The sequence below is a fragment of the Siniperca chuatsi genome, linkage group LG1 (assembly GCF_020085105.1).
Source record: "Siniperca chuatsi isolate FFG_IHB_CAS linkage group LG1, ASM2008510v1, whole genome shotgun sequence".
Classification (NCBI taxonomy): Eukaryota; Metazoa; Chordata; class Actinopteri; order Centrarchiformes; family Sinipercidae; genus Siniperca; species Siniperca chuatsi.
Window position 1 is genome coordinate 12,850,339 of NC_058042.1, and position 20,345 is coordinate 12,870,683.

At 39.6% G+C, this 20,345-nt stretch overlaps 2 protein-coding genes across 3 annotated transcripts; one reads left to right on the forward strand and one right to left on the reverse strand.

The window, feature by feature from the left end:
* Window positions 1-739: 739 nt before the first annotated feature.
* lamp1a (lysosomal associated membrane protein 1a) lies at window positions 740-7,866 on the forward strand. The gene is made up of 9 exons (XM_044189685.1): window positions 740-1,184; window positions 3,978-4,084; window positions 4,178-4,397; window positions 4,696-4,857; window positions 4,970-5,175; window positions 5,292-5,417; window positions 5,522-5,588; window positions 5,688-5,855; window positions 6,667-7,866. Exons 1-9 carry the CDS (start codon window positions 1,130-1,132, stop codon window positions 6,804-6,806), a joined length of 1,251 nt encoding a protein of 416 aa, XP_044045620.1. The 5' UTR covers window positions 740-1,129; the 3' UTR covers window positions 6,807-7,866.
* Window positions 7,863-20,270, reverse strand: grtp1a (growth hormone regulated TBC protein 1a). 2 transcript variants are annotated; one of them, XM_044189708.1, is made up of 9 exons: window positions 19,791-20,270; window positions 19,561-19,704; window positions 17,444-17,595; window positions 17,193-17,351; window positions 15,870-15,994; window positions 14,885-14,981; window positions 14,249-14,421; window positions 8,949-9,134; window positions 7,863-8,835 (listed from the first exon to the last, which is right to left on the reverse strand). In XM_044189708.1, the coding sequence occupies exons 2-9, from the start codon at window positions 19,629-19,631 to the stop codon at window positions 8,743-8,745; spliced, it is 1,056 nt and encodes a 351-aa protein (XP_044045643.1). In that variant the 5' UTR covers window positions 19,632-19,704; window positions 19,791-20,270; the 3' UTR covers window positions 7,863-8,742. The 2 variants fall into 2 exon arrangements, with proteins under 2 accessions (XP_044045643.1, XP_044045634.1); XM_044189699.1 differs by having other exon boundaries at window positions 19,561-20,269.
* Between the last annotated feature and the right edge of the window lie 75 nt (window positions 20,271-20,345).

The window sequence follows — 20,345 nt, forward strand, 5'->3', positions numbered from 1 at the left end:
AGCCTTTGCGTTCCTTCTAGGGTTTTGCTCCCCCTCGTGAATTGATGATGGTGTCAGCTGACTACCCATAACACATGCACTTTGCAGCCTGCACAGCACAGGGTGTGTGTGTGTGTGTGTGTGGACTCACATGATAACTTCCCTTATAGCAAACTATAATGTGTTCCAGATCATACATTGCATATGCCATATAATTGATCTTTTTACATGCCATATATTTAAATAATTTCAGGAATGTTGTGTTCAAGTGTGCGTTAGTTAGGTGGTGCCTACCTGGTCACTGTTTTACCAGAATTATATACTTGATATTTAACATGAATTTGTGTGAAAAGTGTCAGGAAGAGAAGGCAAACTAACCAACCGAAGCAAATGTATACCTGCATTTGATGTTTTTCCTCCCCGCCCATTACATTTTAATTACTTTTAATTAACCAGCCTTGACATATGTCACTTATGTGAGTTCCGCGAAAAGGAAGTCATTTATTATTAATCCTGGAAGTACTATTTTTCTCATTAGCTGTCTAACGTTACACCCTATCTCTACCTTACAGTATGTAGGCTGCAGTTATTTAAGCCTGTAATAAGTGACATGTATCTACAAACATTTTCTCATGCAGTTACACGGGACAAAACTATGTTGTCTTTTCCTCTGCTGTGTATATTTGTGCCATTTTGTTTTTGTTATGGATTAGACAGTTGATTGGTATTGGCTTGAATATAGCTCAGTCCTCGTGAAAGAAAGAGGGGGCGGCCTCACGTGACTGGGTTGCTCTAAATGCTACCAGTTCACATGATGAGACATGGCTTATTCAGGCAGGGCGGTTGTGACTGACATCTAACCGCGTTTACTGATCGTTTCCACCAGCCGGACGTGCTTCAGGAGTACTAAATAACTAATTTCTTTACCTTCAGACAGCAGAGAAACGTAAACAACAACAGGAAGAACAACAGTGACGGATCAGATTTAGCTAACGGTCCGTGAAGTCAAGTGCAGTTTGCAGTGAGCCGTGTAGGCGACCCACCTGCGCCTGCAGCGGCGACACAACACCACCTCTGGGCTTTTTTCTGTCCTCTACGGGAACTAAAAAGTACAGTAAAGTCTGCCTTGTGGAGTGATCTGAACTGAAGGATGAAACTCTATCACGCTTTGGCCGCGCTTATCACCGCCTGGTGTGCGGTTTTCGGTGAGTGTTTTGCGGTTTAAAGCTTCTCATCGCCGTTGGACCAAACGACGTCACGAAACCTGCCGTTGGTTAACTGTGGCGTCACTGTTAGCTTAGATGTTCCCTCGTTTAGCTAAAACAATCAATCGTATAGATTGACACAAGACTCACTGGCAACTATTTTGATAATCGATTAATCAGGTTCCAGCTTCGTCTTTCATTATAGCAAATTTAATATATTTGGGTGTGAACTGTTGGTCGGACAAAACTATTTGAAGACACTTTTTCTGGCATTTTATGGACCAATCGATTAATTTATTATTTGAGAAAATAATCGGCAGATTAATTGACAATGAAAATAATCGTTAGTTGCAGCCAAGTGTTGTCTAAATGTAGCTATATAGTCATATGTGTGTACTTGGGTGTACACTAGCTAAATATTTCAGGTAGGTTATTATTTACGTCTTGCACCATCTGCGTAGCATGTAGAAATTAGTTATAACTTATATTCATTCATGGCTTGACTTAATATATGAATATAACAAGGGACCTTCTGTTGTAACTAAGACATATCCTTTCAAGTGTGACCAAAAAGTGGTCCCACAGCCTTTCAAAGTTTCACATGGACTTTGAAAACTTTGAAAATTTGACGGTCAGCTGTCCTCAGGTAGTTGTGTCAAAACAGGCCAGACTTACCAGAGAAGTCCCTGGACTTTATTCAATTCTACTCTATTCTAATGTAATGCCCAGGTTTTGTTAATGTTGTGGACCAGCAGATTGGCCCCATTGTTGTGTCATTTGAGAGCTTCATGTGACCGCTGTGATGGCTTTGTGTTGCACACAGCTCAGTAGAGGCCTACTGACAGTGTTAGTTTATGACCAGTTTAATCGCCCTGAACACACACAGACACACACAGGCACCCGGCTGCTGACACAGGGAAACAGGCCAATATAGCTCTAGTTGCAGTATGTTTTTTTTTACCTCTTAATGCTCATTTTAACATATATTATTGTATTACTGTTCTTTTTAAGTAAGCACTAACTTGGTGTTCAGTTTTGTTTTCCACTCTGCAACATGTTGAGGACTCCTGCTGAAGACAATGGTGACCTTAAAGTTTAAGCCCGCCAGCACCAGCATTTCCTCACAACACAAGTGGCAGCGTAGGATACTGAACTGTTTAGTTATTCCCTCCACACCCGGCTGTCTAACGCTGCTATCTGCAGCTTGATACTTTGTACACACAGCCGCTTTTACTTCATGATCAGATTGCGGTGTTGTGTAAACCATCTGCCGTGTGTTTACAGGGTGAACAAAGAGGTGACAGCAGAGTCAAGTTTCAGCAAGACAGCATGGGGAGGAAGTGTGTGATTGACAGTGACCAGCACATGACTGAAGTACAGTGCTCTCTCCATTCGGATCGATAGATTATATTAATGGTGAAGGGAGGAGAGGGGAAGGGAAGTGAGAAGAATATGAAAGAGAGAAGAGCTCAGTCAGTCGCCTGCGTAATAAGTGAGTTATGAAATTAGTACTAGCAACTAACACCGCCCACAAGCCAAATGCTAAATAAATCTGTCTCTCAGCAATGTAAGCAGGTAACCAGCTACTATTTGGAGAATCTTTTCAATTCCAAAAGTCCTTCTTAGAAGTAAAATATTGAGAGTGGCAAGTGAATTTTGAAACCTGCCAGTATTGGTGTCCTGTGGACAGAATAATTATTTTTTCCCCTGCTGAGTAGTTTAGTTTATTGGTCCCACACAGTTGATAAATCCCGTATGGCTTAAGTCCGATCGAACAGAATGAAGAATCTGTTAACATACAGTACAGTAAATAAAAATCTATGTCTGTGCTTTTGGAAAGTTCACCAAAGAGGAATAGTCACGGTCATAAAACGGCCACATTTGAGCCAAACTGCTTCAACTTCTTTGTAGACATTCTGGGAAGTGTGAAGTGGTGAAACTCCTGTATTTTATTACTGTACAATAAATGGGTGAGAAAGTTGTAGGGTTGAAAAGTACATGAGTAATGAATAGCCACTGTAGCTTCCGAACAATATGTCTGAGAATTACATCCACTATCACACACATATGTGTAGACACGCAGCGGTGAGTTGGCAGTTTCCAGGCCATAAAGGTATTAATAGCCCACAATGCAAGTGTCAAAGTTGCCAGGTTGGCCGAGTTGGTAAATGCTACTTGATAATTCTGTTCATAGGAGCCGCACTTAGTAACAAGTCTGGCTACAGACTCCATCGGGGGAGAGAGGTTGTGGTCTTGGTCTCTCACTTTTAGCTGTCTGCAGACCTCTGGTGGTGGCTTGTGTGAACTGCTGTATTATGTATGTATGACGTGGCATCATAAAACACTGGTGATGATGTAATAATTCTCACTGACATCATTTGTACTCATTTTGTGACCTTTATTTAACCAGGCAAGTCAAATAGAAACCCGAAGACACAGATAATGAATACTTATTCAATATACCAGTGTTTATTCTAATAGTTATAGCATCCAAATGTTTAAAGCAAACTGATCTGTATTAGCAGTCTAACTCATCATCAGGTCACACTGTGCTTTAATAATTTGTGCTGGACATCATATCAATATTTATTGTTAATCATTGTGGGATGTTTTTAGTAATGTGAGTTATGACACAAATTAACACTCAAGTGTAATTATCATGTCAAAAATTTCCAGAATATGGGAGACAGGCAGCTGAAAATAAGTATTTTTCCAGTATATTTTCAGTTTGAGTGAGTTTGTTTACTTTTATTGGAACGTTATTCCATATTAATTTAATATACTCCCTTACAGGTTGCATTCAGGCGGTTACTCTTGAGGTGAAGGAGGGGAACTCCACCTGTATTAAGGCTGAGCTTTCTGCATCATTCGCCATCACATACAACACCTCCAGCAGCACGGTATGTACAGTGACAACAACTGGTTTCCATCGCTGAAAGCACTGATATTGATTTAATTGATTGTATGTCCTCGTGTATTTTGTCTTTCCTCAGAGAACAGTGCAGGTCTCGCTGCCTGACTCCGCCACAGTCGATACAGGTAGCAGCTCATGTGGCACAGACGGCAGCTCACCGTGGCTGGTGGCGGTGTTTGGACCTGGCCACGCGCTGGCGCTGAGCTTTTCAACCAATGGAAGTCTGTACGGTGTCGCTAACCTGACACTGCAGTACAACCTCAGCGACGCTTCAATCTTCCCTGAGGCCAACAGCTCTGGTGAGAACAAATATCGCAGCAAACAAAAATTCAGTCTGTTGTCAAGTGTTTTTAAATGCTTGTATAGACGATTACATTCACATCAGATCTAAATATGTAAAGTAGGTAAAGAAAATGTAAAATATTTCATTATAGCATTTAAATATGATGAATAAATAAAGAAATTAATCTAATTAGTTGCTAAAACACATTTCAAACTTTCTAGTAAATATACAATAAAGAACACATTGGCTCATATTCCACATGTACTATATTATAGATTTATAGCTGATTTGTTGTACATTTGATTTTGTCCTAGATGTGGTCACTTTGGTGTCGTCTTCAGTTGGGATCTGGGCTACTATCAACACCACCTACCGCTGTGTGAGCTCCGCAACTTTTGGAGTTGGTGGAGCAACTGTCACTTTCTCTGACATGAGGCTGGAGGCGTACATGACAGGAAATGACCTGAGTCCAACAGGTACGAACGACTCTGATTGTGCTTTTGTCCCTGAGTGGGTGGGTTTCTAGGATGTTTGACCTGCTTCTTTGTGGTTGATTACGTATTTTTTTCATAATTTCTCTTGTCACAGAAAGCGTATGTATGGCAGATCAGGCCAGTACTACAGCTCCATCTACCACTGCCAGTACTACAACAACCGCAGCTCCAGCACCAACCCCTCCAGGAACACCTGAACAGGGCACCTACTCTGTTAAGAACAGGAACGGCACTGTGTGTCTCCTGGCCCAAATGGGACTTCAGTTCAATGTTTCCTATTTCTCTTTATCTCAGAATAAGGTAAAAGAGAGCTTTACCAGCAAGGACAACTCATAGTAAAAAAAAAAAAAAAAAAAGTCTATCTAGTGTGTAACAAACTTCAAATAAACCAAATGTATCTTTGTCTACTTTGCCAGACTGTCCAAGAATTAGTAAACCTGACTCCCAATCTGACAAGTTCATCAGGATCATGTGAAGCCAGCAGTGCTACCTTGGTTTTGACAGAGGAGCGAACCACCACGCTCAACTTCACCTTCACTCTGGTAAGATCGGCCTCTTTTGTGAATTTGGTCAGTTTGTTTTTGTTTGTATGTGTGTGTATGTGTGGATACAAGTGTTTATTCAACCCCTCTCCTCCTGTCCACAGAACTCCACAAGCAACAAGTACCACCTGAGTGGGATAACTCTGCTTGCTAATTGGCCTGAAATGACTGGTATGTCATTTGTCACAAGAAACACACTTTTTTTTTTTCTTGGGTCTGATTTATTTCATTCAAAGAATCAAAGAATTACTGACCCATCTCTCTCCGCAGCTCCCTTCTCAGCCAGTAACACCAGTCTGGACTACCTGCGGAGCACGCTGGGCCACTCCTACATGTGCAATGCAGAGCAAACTCTGGTTGTGGTGCCAGCCTTCTCCCTCAACACATTCAGACTGCAGGTCCAACCCTTTGAAGTCACCACCAACCAGTTTGCTACAGGTACAAATGCTTTTTTTTTTTTAGCATCCCTGCTGTTATCCACTTTTTATCCCAAGTTTTCTTTATCTTTGTCCACTGACCTTAATGTTGATAGTGTCAAGTCAGTTTTATTTATATAACCCTTTGCCTCAAGGGGCTTTACAATCTGTACAGCATACGACACCATCTGTCCTTAGACCCTCGATTCAGATAAGGAATGGCTGTAGCTTCATATTTAGGGGACAGACATGAGTGCGGGATCCAGCTTCACTTCTAATTCTTGGCAAGAAAGTTAATAAGAATATTTCCCAAAATGTCAAGCTATTCTTTTAAATGTTATTTCTGTAAGTCGACGTAAAACAACTTGTTTAGTTGCATCAAGCTCATCAACGTTTGTTGCCATTTTTGTGGCAATTCTTCGGTCACTATTTTTATGGCTCTGGCACAGGACGTTTATTTCAACTTACAGAGCTCTTGTTGGCTCGGTTGGCTCTCCAACTGAAGGAACAGCCATCAATGAGCACAACAGCAGAACTATTTGAATCGCCGAAATATAATCAGAGATGTGGCCAGAGAGAGATTCAGTGGTCTTGAACAGGGCTCAAGCAGTCTTGCACCAACAAGGTCAAGGATTCAGAATCACCCCTCTGCTCAAGCTGCATTTCGATAGGGCATTTAACCATTAATCGCTAAAAGCCATAATGAATTATGACAGTCCCCAAAGAGGTGTTGGGTTTTACTGTATGAATGTAAAGAAAGTGACGGCAAATAAATTACGTTTCTAGATCAAAAATTCTGCAATATAACTTCCCTGTTTTCTTTCTGTCTCCAGCGGAGGAGTGTCAGATGGACCAAGACCAGATGCTGATCCCCATCATTGTTGGAGCAGCTCTTGCCGGCCTGGTTCTGATCGTCCTCATTGCATATCTAATAGGCAGGAAGAGGAGCCATGCTGGATACCAGACCATCTGAATGGACCCCTTCATTTAACTTAAGCTTGATGGACTGAATGGTGGAAAGATGAACCCAAGCGTGTGAGTGACTGAGTAATAGACTGCGGACACGAGCATGAGTGAATGTAAGCTTACTCTGTGGTGAGTGCATGCTTTTGCATATCCTATGTGACGTCCTGGATATTTAATTTTCCTTTCACGTTCTCTGTGAGATTATGATGAGAAGCCAAAGACCTGCTTAACTTTAGGTGTGTGTGCATCTTGATGAAGCCTGAGAGGACTTCACAAGAGTCTTCGCATAATCAAGGATGGAGGCAGTTTGAATTTGCTGTGGCAAGTTCACCGTCAACTGTTTGTCTCTACCCGTTTCATTATGTTCTAGGAACTGGTTGAATTTGCTTGAACTGCTGTATGTTGTTTTTAGCTATGTAATTATTTAATATCTCATGCAATTAAAAGAGACAGAGGGAGAGACAAATAAACTGTGGGACAAAGTTTGTTTTTTAAGTTCCAATGGCTTGTCCACTGTTGGTTAAAAGTTTAAAAAAGAAGAATGTAAAACTTGCAAGTAAAAACATTTCAAGTTAGATGGTGTTATTCTTACGCCTACACATGCTCACTAGCACTTGTCTTTAAACTTCCTGAGCATAAGATAATCCCAGTGACGCTAAGTAAAGGGAACGCTCTGAATGTGTGTCTTTTCCTATCATATTCCTCCACAGCGGAGACCGATAAAGCCTGAACTGTCCCAATAATGCACTGATGCAAAGTTTAATTCAACTAATTAAAGTTTGGTGATTGTCACAGTCAGGTAATTGTGATGATAAAAAGGTGGATTGCTTCTTTGTTTAAACAGTGTGTAGTGGTCCAGAGTGCAACTCTGCATTACTAAAATTTATTAAACATTACAAGTGAACAGGTGCATGGGTTCAGTTTCTATTCTTGCTTTCTCCCACTCTCTCCTTAAGGAAATGTTAATATGAATTGTAGTGATTTGATCTTTATTTTTATAGAAAATGGTTTGATCTCGTTTTCTATTATGCATCTTACTGAAAGTTAATAAAAATCTTAAAAGTCCAGCACTGATTATTTTATTTTTTGGACTATTTCATGCAACAGTAGCTTTATGATTTGTTTCATCTTGTTTTGTGTGAAATAAACACGGCTGTTTACTCTGAGCTGCTCACCCAGGTGTACATTACACAGAATACTCTGAGCTGGGAGCAACGCCAATGTTATTTTTGTCCATTGCAACAAAATCTCAGTACTATGAGAGTTTAAAGGGCCACAAAACCCAAACACAGAACAAACTGGACACACCTTTGTTAGAAAAAGAGAGCAGCCCTTTCCATTATGCTTACAGCATTTCTTCATAGTGCACTTGAATTAACGGTTGAGGCCAGGAACTACGACATTTGCCGAAAACAGCCAATAAGTACATGAATTGGATGTTGAAATGTTTGAAAAAAATATGTCATGAAATCAGTATGATTCACATTCGATTACCACAGCAGGTAGTGCCAGCATGGAGTTTTGTCAGTCAATCATACATTTACCATGCAATGTGAAATACAGTAGGCATGTTCCTCTTGGCTGTGCTTACAGTGCGAAACACATCAGTTATCTGACCGATTATTGCCAAGCTTTTTTCTCTACAGTGTCTGTGACTTTCTGGAGTAAAGTGCATAATTCCACATTTTAGCAAAAGAAGACAATCTACATGTTAATTTCAAATCGAATCGTCAGCTCATATAGCACATTGCTAAGAATATTCTCATTTAACCATATATTTACATTTAGGCTGTATGATCGTCTCAAAATATGTATAAGACAAAAACTACACAGTATGTAGTAGTCACTGTGACAAAGTCAGTTAAAAAAAAATATTATGGAGGTGCAAACGAGCTGTTGGGCGCTCATCCCTATGGAATGTGTATTGAGTGGTCGAGTTTGGTTCAGGATTCTTCTGCAATGATGCGAGATCGACATGCCGCCCGCAGCTTAGTCAGGGTTACCCTGGAGAGACTTCCTGGTTCAGCAAAGATTTTCTAGAAAAGGCAAGAAACACCAGGATTATAGGATTAAAGGAGGCAAATGGCAAGGGATGTTTGTTTTATACTTCTTGGTCTTTCCTCCAGTGATGGGATAACTCTTCCTTTACCTGCATGAAAGTGTGGCATTCATCAACAAATGGTCCATGGGTGATCTGCTTGAAGCTTTGGCAGACGTCTGGCAGTGACTGGGCCTGTTGAATCAGAGCCTGGTTGTGGTGGATCAGTGTCAGAGCTACACGGAACAGGATTTTAGAGCCCTCGTAGAACAGGCAATCCCAAATCCGCAGAACTGTCTGCAGAAAAACAGCAACAAAGAAGTAAATCCAACTCAGCTCAATGCAAAAATATGTTAGTAACAGTGATAGGCAACATTAGAAACTCTCCAAAACATTAATGTTGTATAAGAGTCACATCCAAATGCTACCAGCTAGTGTAAGTAAACTACTGAAAGTGCAAACATTCTTGGTCATCATGGGTTGTTAGACTGATATTTTAATGACTTTCTGTAGGTTTTCCTAGTGCACCAAAAAAGCAATGCCTTTTGCAAGGTAGAGGGTAAGAAAAAAAAAGTAAGGAAACTGTAATTATGATATATAGCTGAGATTTAAATAATTTAAACAATTAACTTACATATATTCTTCCTTTCCTTTTGTTGCACTTCCTTACCAGCTACCTTAACATTTGAAATTTGTAACTTGGGTGATGTTCTAAAGTGGAGCAGCAGAGGAAAAACTCTGCAGCAGTAACCCTGAATCAATCTTGGAATGGGAAATTAGTGAAGAATCATGTCCTTGTTGCTGCAGCAGCAACTCCTATTGGTTGGCTGCGGTACCTGTAGGTGGGGGTGAAATCTCGAGGGAATGGCATGAACCTCTGCAAGTGTTACGCCCTCCATGTGTTTTTGGAGAACAAACATAGCAGTCCACGTCCCTCCCCAGGCCAATAGAGGGAGATGACAACAACAAGGACTGTTGTTCGTGGCGTGTTGGTCAGTCCAAATTGGAACAAAAGGAGGAATAAAAAGCCAATGTTTTTCATTTTTATCTGAATCCACTAAAAGCAGTGCTGGCATAAAGCACGTGGATTTAGTGAACAGCGTTTGTGTAGTACGGTGAATGGTGTGCTTTGACAAGCGCTTTTATTGTTTGAGATTAGAAGCACATTTTAACAACAAAACATTAAAGTTTAGAATAACTTTGCTGTCTCATATGTATTGTATAAAGTCCTGAATGCGAATGACCAGAATTCGTCTCTGACTTGCCACACAGTCTGTTATCAAGCTTTCCTAAACTTTTACTTACTCTTATCATTGCATCTATTCCTCTTAAAATTCCTCAAAACTGATTCAGAGACATTAAATCCCTTTTTATTCATTTCCTTTTGAAAAACAAAAAGTCCAGAATCGCTTACAAGAAATTAATTATGCCCAGATCCAGGCGGGTCTAGGAGTCCCAGATGTTTTTTTAGTATTATCTTTCATACAATGCAAAATATCCATTGATTTCTATGATGGGACCACCGGTAACGAGGATGGACTAACGGGTCTGGCGATGTGAGTGTTATGACTGACCTGGTGTAACTTTCTTTGAAAGGAGAGGAAGGTAAAGCGGATCTTGTATTAATGACGAGTAATGTTTATGGAATGTGAACTGGGTCTTGCCCCCCACCAATTCTGATTTTGATACAGGCGTTATGATTAAAAGGATGTTTAGTCACCTCCTTCCAGCCAAATTATTATTTTTTTCAAAGATATATTTTACAAAACAACCTAGATGTTTGGAAGGGAGGGGTATGTTTTGTTTTCATTCGAGTGGATTCTTTTAAAATTTAAAACATTGTAGACCCAATATAGTTTTTAATCGTCTATTTTTATTTTTTGAATAACCATGGAAAATACATAATGTTAAAAGATGCATTGTGCACGGTTGGTGAGGGGTTAAGCTTCCCCACTGATAGGCTCACACATATTAGCTGCTGGAATGTTAGGGGGGGCTGAAAGAAATAGTTAAAATAAAACAGGTTCTAAATAGGATTAAACAACTTAAATCCAAAATAGTTTTCTTGCAAGAGATGCATTAAAAACATGGATAGATTACAAAAAAGATGGCTACGCCAGGGCTGTACTTGTACTCATACACAAATCTATATTGTTTCAAATTGCTCATGTCATTCATGATCAGTCTGGTAGATATATCATTCCAGGGTAATATATCCACGCTTAAACTGAATCTAGTTTGCATCTACGGTTCAAATGAAGATAATCCGCCATTTTTTCAGAATCTTTTTCTTACTCTGTCCACTCTGCAGGGTATGTATGTACAATATAGGTGGAGATTTTAACTGCTCTTTAGTGCCCACAAATGATCGCTCTACTAACCTCGACCCTACTCATGTACAGACAAGAAAAGTATTGATGCAATCCTGAAAAGATTTAAATTCGGCTGAAATATGGAGCGAACTGCACCTGGATAAAAATGAATACTCCTGTTATTCAAGCACACATGGAACTCACTTACGTATTGATTATTATTTGGTCTCCGTCTGGACTACTGACTAAAATTAAAGAATGTTTGTATGATAGTATAGTGATAAGCGATCATGCAGCTGTGTCATTAAATATGCATATAGATACATTTATCCACAGCTCCAGGAGATTCCCAGTTGAATTACTGCAGGAGAGTTTGTGATCAGACTAATGCCTGTGTAAGATAGGAGGCATTGAGGGCGTATATTAGGGGGGAAATAATTTGTTATGCAAATCTTAAAGCTAAACAACACCTTATGGAAATGGAAACATTGGAAAATCAAATAAGGTTGTTGGAATGAGACTTGTATAATGACTATAACTTGTTGAAAGTAAAAGATTTACAAATTATGAGAGCCAAATACAATAAGTTATTGATAACAACAAAGTTGCTAAAAGTTTAATGTGACTTAAACAATCCTATTATGATCAAAGAGAAAATGCAGTAAATGCAAATTGTTGGAATGACAACTTAAGAAAAAACAGTCGGACAAGGCAATTAATAGCATCATGACACCTTCGGACCCACTGGAGATCAATACATCTTTTAGTAGATCTTTATGAGTCTTTGTATGCATCAGAATGCTCAGAGGACTTAGAGAGTCAAAACTTATTTTTTGATCAGTTGCAATTTCAGTCTTTGTCAGAAAGTGAAAAACAGGAATTGGACTGCAATCTAACAATAGAGGAATTATCAGAGGCCGTTCAGAGTATGCAGAGTGGGAATGCACCGGGACCGGATGGCTTCCCTATTGAATTTTATAAGAAGTTCGGGGGGAAAGTTCTGGCCCCACTTTTGGCCATGTATGAAGAATCCTATGCAAAAGGAATACTTCCGCCATCCTTGAGATATGCAATGATAACTTTAATCCTTAAGCCAGACAAACCCCCAATTCTTCTTTCAGTCTGATGGGATATGATACTAAAATCCTCTGCAAGGTCATGGCCAGAAGGCTAGAGTCATATCTTCCACATCTTGTTTGTAATGATCAAAATGGCTTTGTCAAAAATAGACACAGATTTCATAATATCCGGCGTGTTCTGACTATATTGTATGAAAAACATAATTCTAAGGATACAGCTGCGTTATCCTTAGAAGGGCGCCAAGCCTTTGATAGGATAGAGTAGGACTACCATTTTAATGTGCTTCCAAAATTTGGGATTGGTGTCCTTTATCGCCTTTGTTATTTGTATTAGCCATTGAGCCTCTGGCTATGGTCATAAGAGCTCATGAAGGCATATCAGGTATAACTATTGGTGGTCATGAACATCATATATCTTTATACACAGATGATGTCATACTTTTTTTAAAAACAAATTTGAAGGATAGTATTCCCCAATCAATGAGTTTAATCACAACTTTTGGAAATATCTCAGGGTATAAAATAAACAACTCCAAGTCAGCATTAATGTTTTTAATGAAGATGAAAGATTACAGCCTATTATAGATACACCATTCAATACCGGTAAACAAGGTTTTACATACCTAGGGGTTAAAATTAGCCCTGAGTTGAAACAAGTGATTTCCATAAATTATGACTCCTTGGTGGACAGAGTGAAGGAGATGCTAAACTGATAGACCCAAATGCCCCTATCTATGATTGGTCGCATTAATATAATAAAAATGCCAGTGTTACCAAAATTTCTGTATCTTTTTCAATCACTTCTGTTTCCACTACCTAATATGTATTTTCATAACATTAATGATTTACTGAATAAATTCATCTGGAATAATAAAAAGGCTAGACTCCAACTAAGGCCATTATATATACCATATGAAAAGGAGGGCTTCAGCTCCCCAATTTAAAATGGTATTACTGGGCTGCCCAGTTATTTTTCTGTGGCTCCCTTTCCAGTTTGGGTGACTATAGAGCAGATATCAACACCAGGACTTCCTCTTGATCTTTACTTATATTCAGCTAGGGTTAAGGTCTGTGGATTATCTTGAGTAACCAGGTCATGATTTCTGAAAAGAGACATTGCTGTTGAGTTTTTCAAATGTATTTCTCCGGCGCTTTGAGCACCACAAGCCGAGTGCGATCTAGTTCCATTATATTTGAGAGAAGGCAGACATCTCTACGGCTGATATCTCCAAAACTCGGCAACTCACACCAAAACAATCTAGATGGATAAATAGTACAGCAGGTAAGAGGAAAAATATCCTCAGTATATCCTTGACTGCTTCTCAGTGGAACACAATTTGGAGGTCGGCTTTGAGCTCTTCTAAATGTGTGAGATTTAGGAGTAGAGCACATATTACCCTTGTTACATTATCCAAGATGGACGACAAACACAACAAGATTTATGCTGGCACAATTGTGGCAATCGAGGTTCATTACTCCACCTGTTCTGGGACTGTCCAGCTGTTAAAAACACTCTGGTTAGAAGTAATATCCCTAATGTCAGGGGTTTTTATGTTTTTATGATGTTAGTTTACCAGTGTGTCCCAGAGCATGCCTGCTGGGCCAAAAAACGGATAATAGTGTTGGTGTCACTGTTGACGGCTTTGGACATTAGGTTGCTTATCTACTAAAAAGACTAATTCTTTTAAACTGGAAGGAGCGTAAACCAGCCTGCTTCTCTAGGGATTGGTGGCTGGAGGAATACCTGGACTTGCTGAACATGGAAAGGGCAGCCTGCCTGTTCCTTGTCTGATCATGTAGTAAATAGTAACCGATTACATTTGCCCTGGCAATTAAGACTTCTTAGGCAACACAACCCGTCTTTCCCTTCTCCTCTCATTTGTCTCTCTTTTCTTGCTTTGTGTGGCCCATAGAAATACCCTTGCTTATTCTCTGACCACAGGTAAAACAAATAAATTGCAATGACAATGTCTGGACTTCCCTCCTGGCCTCACTGTGAAACACACACAGATACACTCACCTCTACTGGCAAGACGTCTATGTAGAGACAGATGAACCATCGGGAGACCACCAGGGTCCACATGACATTATGTTCCACCATGGTCTGCCAGACTCTGGGGATTTTAAGTTTCACCAGTTCCCCTAACACCTCCTGGTCCGTCTTCAGTCCCAGCATGGCTGGGCTGTAGTAGTCTGTAACCACACACACACACACACACACACACACACACACACACACACACACACACACACACACACACACACACACCATTGTGAGTTATACATTGCTCTTAATTAACTGCAAGCAGATATAAACAAATCCATTTTGTCATACAAAAGCTGTACAAACAGCTTAAATGGAAAACAGTTAAAATTAAACTCTTAAAATTAACTGAAATTGCCCATGTTGTGTCTAACACATAACAGCTCATCACTTCTGTCATTACTGCTGCTACCAAGTTTTTTCTAATTTACATTGGCATTCTCTGAGAGCAAGATACAAATGAAAACATACTGTCGTTCTTAAGCCACAGATAAAGACCATGTGACCTCCTACAGGATTATTCTTAGCCCAGACACACACCTACACACACCTGTCATGAGACCAGAACGATGGCAAATTAATGTGCACACATACACACACACACACACACACCTGGTAAAATTCTACCGAGTAGTGCATCCATCAGCCAGAAGGATTTCTCTTCATCTTTTGTGATGATAAGTAGATACCCAGCTATGAAGTTCATCCCCTGAAGACAAAAGGGAGACACCCTCAGGTTACACATGAATCTTGCGATCCTGCCTGAGCAGGTTTTATTAGAGAATGTAGAGCTCTTTAATAAAGTATCCAGGGGAGAGACCAGTAAGTGTATACTGGAGATGAAATTAAAAAATAAACATTCAAACTGAAACAGGCTACCTGAGTATGATTACTAATAGCTGAGTTCTGGTTATACTTCATAAGAGATGTAACCATTAACACAGCCCTGCTGCCTGTTTGAATTGCAAATCAAGCTGCATATGGTCTGGTGAATGAAATTTGCCTTTCAAATGCTAATGATGACATAGGGCTATACTAAGTTGACATTGACACCAACAACCTTTCTTTTGACACATATGCGTTGAATAATTGACACTCAACATAATGAGATATTATAGATAGATAGATAGATAGATAGATAGATAGATAGATAGATAGATAGATAGATAGATAGATAGATAGATAGATAGATAGATAGATAGATAGATAGATAGATAGATAGATAGATAGATAGATAGATAGATAGATAGATAGATAGATAGATAGATAGATAGATAGATAGATAGATATAGGGTATAGGGTATATATGCTTCCACAATCCCAAATTTACATCTACTTTATTTTGGCTAATAAATATTGGAGTACATATTTAAGTCAGTGTTGCACATTTGCACAGCACTACAGAACAATAATGAAACAATATGAAATACTACATTGTTTTTCTAACCAATATTTACAACTGGATCATATTGCAAGGCCCTTGACAATACCTGATATTCTCACACTGTTCTTTAAAATCTTCTGAAAACATGAGTAAGAAGGTGTAAGAATGGTAATATCCCAAATCCATTTTAGGCTGGATCTTCAGTAATATTACCTGACAGTAGCCCACAGTTGGGTTGTGGTGACCATAAGCCAGCAGCACATTGTACAGAGCTTTCTGCAAACATGGGCTGGAAGTCTTGTGGAACTGGACGTTGTCTGGAAATGTTCTGTTCAAGTCTGAAAGAAAAAGGCCGCACAGACACTCATATATTAAGTGCTGTGTGTTTATGGGTGTGTGAGAGCAAGTACGTTTAAAAGAAGCATCACAGAGTCTGCTTTTACAACTGAAATTGTTACATCAGTCTTGTATTCAAATTATGTCTAAATACAAATAACATGACCTGAGTAATTACAGGGTAAAGGTACTGTACTGTTTACCCTCCCTATCTCAGAGGCAAAGGACAAAATGATTGTTGCTGTGATAGTTGTAGTTGTAAAATCGTCTGTCATATTATTATAAACGACTGCAGTGTTTTAGCATCTAATACGCCTTCACACTAATAGATCAATTACTTAAACTGGCTTTCCTGGATTTTTTTTTTTTTCGCCTCACCAGTGCCTGAAACAACACACCGCCACCAACGCAGCCCATTGCATTCTTTTCACGCACTGTTGTTTTCTGTCCAAATGCCCAGTCAGTATCTCACACAAAGAAACATCAATAGGGTAGGTGGTCTGGTTGAAGAGAAGTCTCACTTACTCACAAAGCCATGCATATGTCACGCTGAACACTAAAAAATATTCTGTAATGCCAAGTATAAGGGCTCTGAAACACCAAACTGTTGGGCATCATTGTGCCCTGTGTGGCTAAATGTTGCCTGCAGGTTTTGCAGTGTGTCTGGAACAGTTGGCTGTAGTCAGCATTAATCAGCAACCGTTCAGCCGAATCAGCATACTGAAGCAGCCTCAGAGGCAGTTGGTGAGAAAGAATTTTCTGGCTGGGTGTTCTAAGGAAATCTGGTATTTTACTCATATAGTGCAGTTTCTCCTTATTTTTCATCTCTGCCTTTTCTTGTTTCACAAGCACAAGACCACACGATGACAATGCCAGTGCAAAGCAAAACTTTACAGTGCCAATTGCAACTTTTTAATCACAAATTCTAATCACTTATTTTGTATTCCAAACACACATAATATATATATATATTAGACTTTTAATCAGATTCACATTGGCGTGAAAATAATTGGCTAATTTGTTTTGTATGTTAGTGATGATCTTTAGAGTAGAAACAGTTATTTCACCTGTATAACAGAAGGTGTGAGGCTATGCACTGTAAGTCTTTGCTAGTTCTCAGTCTTTGAGGTTGGCTTGGTGTGTGTCTTAAGGAGGTCTGAGTGAGCATATGGGTGAATGAGAAACTGTTCACAGCCTGACCTGTGCAGATGGTCTCCATCAAATTGGGGTCGTGCTGGGCTCCGAGCAGGGACTTGTAGTATCCTGGGTTCTTCTCTAGCTGGTCTTGAGCTCCACTGGCCGCCATCCAGATCAGAGCCCGGTGCTCATTGGGAATCCCCTTACGCACATAACGCTTTACTGAAAGAGAGGGGGAACATTTAAGTTTTGTTCAGTTTTATCGCGTGCACTCACTCTGTAAGGATACTGGTGTGTTCAGTTTTCACACTCACGTTTTAAATTCTTCTGCACCTTGCTTTTGCCCTTCAGTAGTTTGGACCACTTGATGGATCGTCGGGTGAGCACAACTAGATACTCGGACATGAGCTCCTCGTATGACTCATAATCAAAGTCATCTGAGCGCTCAAAGCCATATGGATCCACACTGGGCCAAAAAGCACAAAGTTAGAAACTGTTAACAACTTTAATGAAACACATCAAAGGATTGTCAGTATATCACAGTCAGATATTACCACACATTCACTTCATAGCATTGCAAACCTCAGAACTTGAATATAATCAGGTGAACCTGTACAAGTGCACTTGTGAATGTATGCTGGTGTGTGTTTATGTGCTTTTACTTATGTACTTTGATGTGTACTAGACTGAAAACAAATTTCCAACAAAAACAATTGTCATTAGTCCAGTATCATTTAACTGCTAGTGTTTGCAGCATTTATGCCTCGTCATCCCCACTTACTTAGCATCTTGTTCAGGCATAACTAGATTGGATAAAGCCATTACAGCACAAAATAAAGAATAATGGTTCTATTTTATTAGTGCAATCTTTAATATATAGCATGTGTATCTACATTACCTACAGCTACAATCTGGTTCTAGATGAAAAACGTATGGGTGTAGGTGGCTCAACCTAATGCCTTAGGTAACACAATAATCTCCTACAGCTTATCCCTTTCACAAGAGCCAAGTCATCCCTGCAGAAGAAATGCACCTACAGACCAGCAACATGGTAGACTACTACATCTGTTTTGAACATGTTCAAGCCCAACAGACTTTACAGCATGAAACCACTTAACTACTGTATATACTACACACAGTCCAGGCTTTTCTAGTGTGGCTCAGCAAATACTGAAAATAAAGGTATCATTATGCAAACATTATGTTCCTCATGTGAGAATGACTTTGTTGTCAAAACAAAAGCAAGGGCACACATTAAATTTATCAGTGTGAAGTTTGTGAAAGTGGCACCTGATGTCAGGTGTTGGTTTGGGTTATCACTGTTTGTTTGAACTGTGCAACAGCTCCACTTCTCATTTAAAAAAAAAAATTTTAACATATACTGCAGAGATGAGCATGGATTTCAAAGAGCTACAAAAAAGCCAAAATGCTTTGGCTTATGTCTACATGTAGTGAATACCACTTAAGTCCAATATACAGTCAGTTGCCAGTTTATTAGGTACACCTCGATAAAACTAAGCCAGTCTAATACAACAGCCTTGCAATAAAGCCTACCTTCATGAAGGTCATAACATTTAGTTTATGCTGAAATTGTTTTAGAGAAGTGTTGATTCAACTTTATGGTCATTTTTGGAGGCTGCAGTTTCTAATATTTAGTCTACCCTCATTGATATAAATGGGGTGCACAAAATATTAGAAACACCCCTAAAATTCAATAAAAACCACAAACTACAGCCTTCAAAATGAAGTTAAATCAACACCTCTCTAAAACAGTTTCAACAAAATAGGACTCTAAATATACAAACATTAGTTGCATGTCTGTACATTTTGAAAAAACTAAAGTTTTATTTGAACTATCATGTGAAATGACAAAAATGTGTCCAATTTCTAATGAGAAAAAACATCAGCAAGCCACTGCACAACTCCTACAGTAAGTATAAACAAAGTATATTAGCTAACTTACTCTGTAAAGCAGATTATTGGCCCATATATTCAAGACTTAAATGCAGTGACTGTCTGTCTACAGTATATTCAGAGTAGAAGAATGTTGCATGATCCCTTCAAATTTGCCACTGTGTTGCAAATTAATTTTTTTATGGGACAAAAAACTATGAATACCCTCCCGCAGTTATCGCGATTTGATAAAATACGACAATACGATGTGTAATGCGCGTTTTGTACTAGTAACGTTAGCCGTTAGCTGTCCGTTAAGCTAACGACTCGAGTAACGCTCTAAAGTAGTTTGTTTCCTAACGTTACTGCTTCCAGTTTCCACGAAATTAGGAATAAAGTAATTAGCTGCTTCTGGATATATGTATCATTTAAGTGACTCAACTACCCTTGACCTCCCATAATCGATAAGATATGCTTTTAAACGTTTTAGCAGCCTGAGATAACCGTCAAAGCCCAACGTTGCGTTTGCTAACGTTACCTGTCCACTCTGTCTTTGGCTCTACCGTCGGCGGAGCGGGTTCGATTGGTCGCCTTGTTCTTCTTCTCCATTGCCTCTCTAGTTGTCCAGTGATATCCTCAGAATCTGTGCTAGTGTCACCATGTATCCACCCGTGTTGTGTTTCTCCAAAAAGGCAAAAACAACGCAAAAGTTTACAACAAACATGAATGTCTTGGTCACAGTTTAAGTTGAGGTAACTTAGCGTTTACCGTTCATTTTTAACTTTCTCCATGTTTGCGTGCGGAAAAACGGGATAATACGCTGCTTTTTCCTGGGATTAACATGCTATTCTCGAAAAGGGAAAGCCGTGAAAAGCATTCTTACGCTTTACCCCGAACCAAGCAGTCGTTTTAGTTCGACTCTTGAAATATTTTATCGATCCGCCGATGTCCAAGCCGTGAGGAGAGAGCGGAGTTTGCCTGGAGTTTTATCGCCATCCACATACACCTGCTGCTGGTCCCGCAGTTCTCCTCGGAGTACAACCAACTGGCCCGTATCTCTAAGAAAAACATCCAAACATAACGACTAGATGAATGCTATCCAATGCAATCCAAGTAAAAGTCACTCCCACTTCTTGTCCGGAGTAACGTTTCTCCGTGGAAGATTCGGACTTGTGACGTTTGTCCCAGGACACACACGTCAATCAGACTCTAATGCTGCTTTCGAGTGATTCTCGTAACATCCTACTTCAGAGCTCTCATGGGATGGCTAAATGTGACTTATGCCGCATTCACGGGGGCTTTAGTTAGAAAAAAAAGTGGAGC

What these genes read in the sequence shown, in the direction of transcription:
- lamp1a (XM_044189685.1), top strand. Translation starts at nt 1,130, where the DNA reads ATGAAACTCTATCACGCTTTGGCCGCGCTTATCACCGCCTGGTGTGCG. An exon ending in CGCCTGGTGTGCGGTTTTCG is followed by an intron (nt 1,185 to 3,977) that starts GTGAGTGTTTTG and finishes ACTCCCTTACAG; the next exon opens with GTTGCATTCAGGCGGTTACT. An exon ending in TCAACTTCACCTTCACTCTG is followed by an intron (nt 5,418 to 5,521) that starts GTAAGATCGGCC and finishes TCCTGTCCACAG; the next exon opens with AACTCCACAAGCAACAAGTA.
- grtp1a (XM_044189708.1), bottom strand. Translation starts at nt 19,631, where the DNA reads ATGGAGAAGAAGAACAAGGCGACCAATCGAACCCGCTCCGCCGACGGT. An exon ending in GGTGCAGAAGAATTTAAAAC is followed by an intron (nt 17,352 to 17,443) that starts GTGAGTGTGAAA and finishes CCTCTCTTTCAG; the next exon opens with TAAAGCGTTATGTGCGTAAG. An exon ending in ACTCGGTAGAATTTTACCAG is followed by an intron (nt 14,422 to 14,884) that starts GTGTGTGTGTGT and finishes GTGTGGTTACAG; the next exon opens with ACTACTACAGCCCAGCCATG.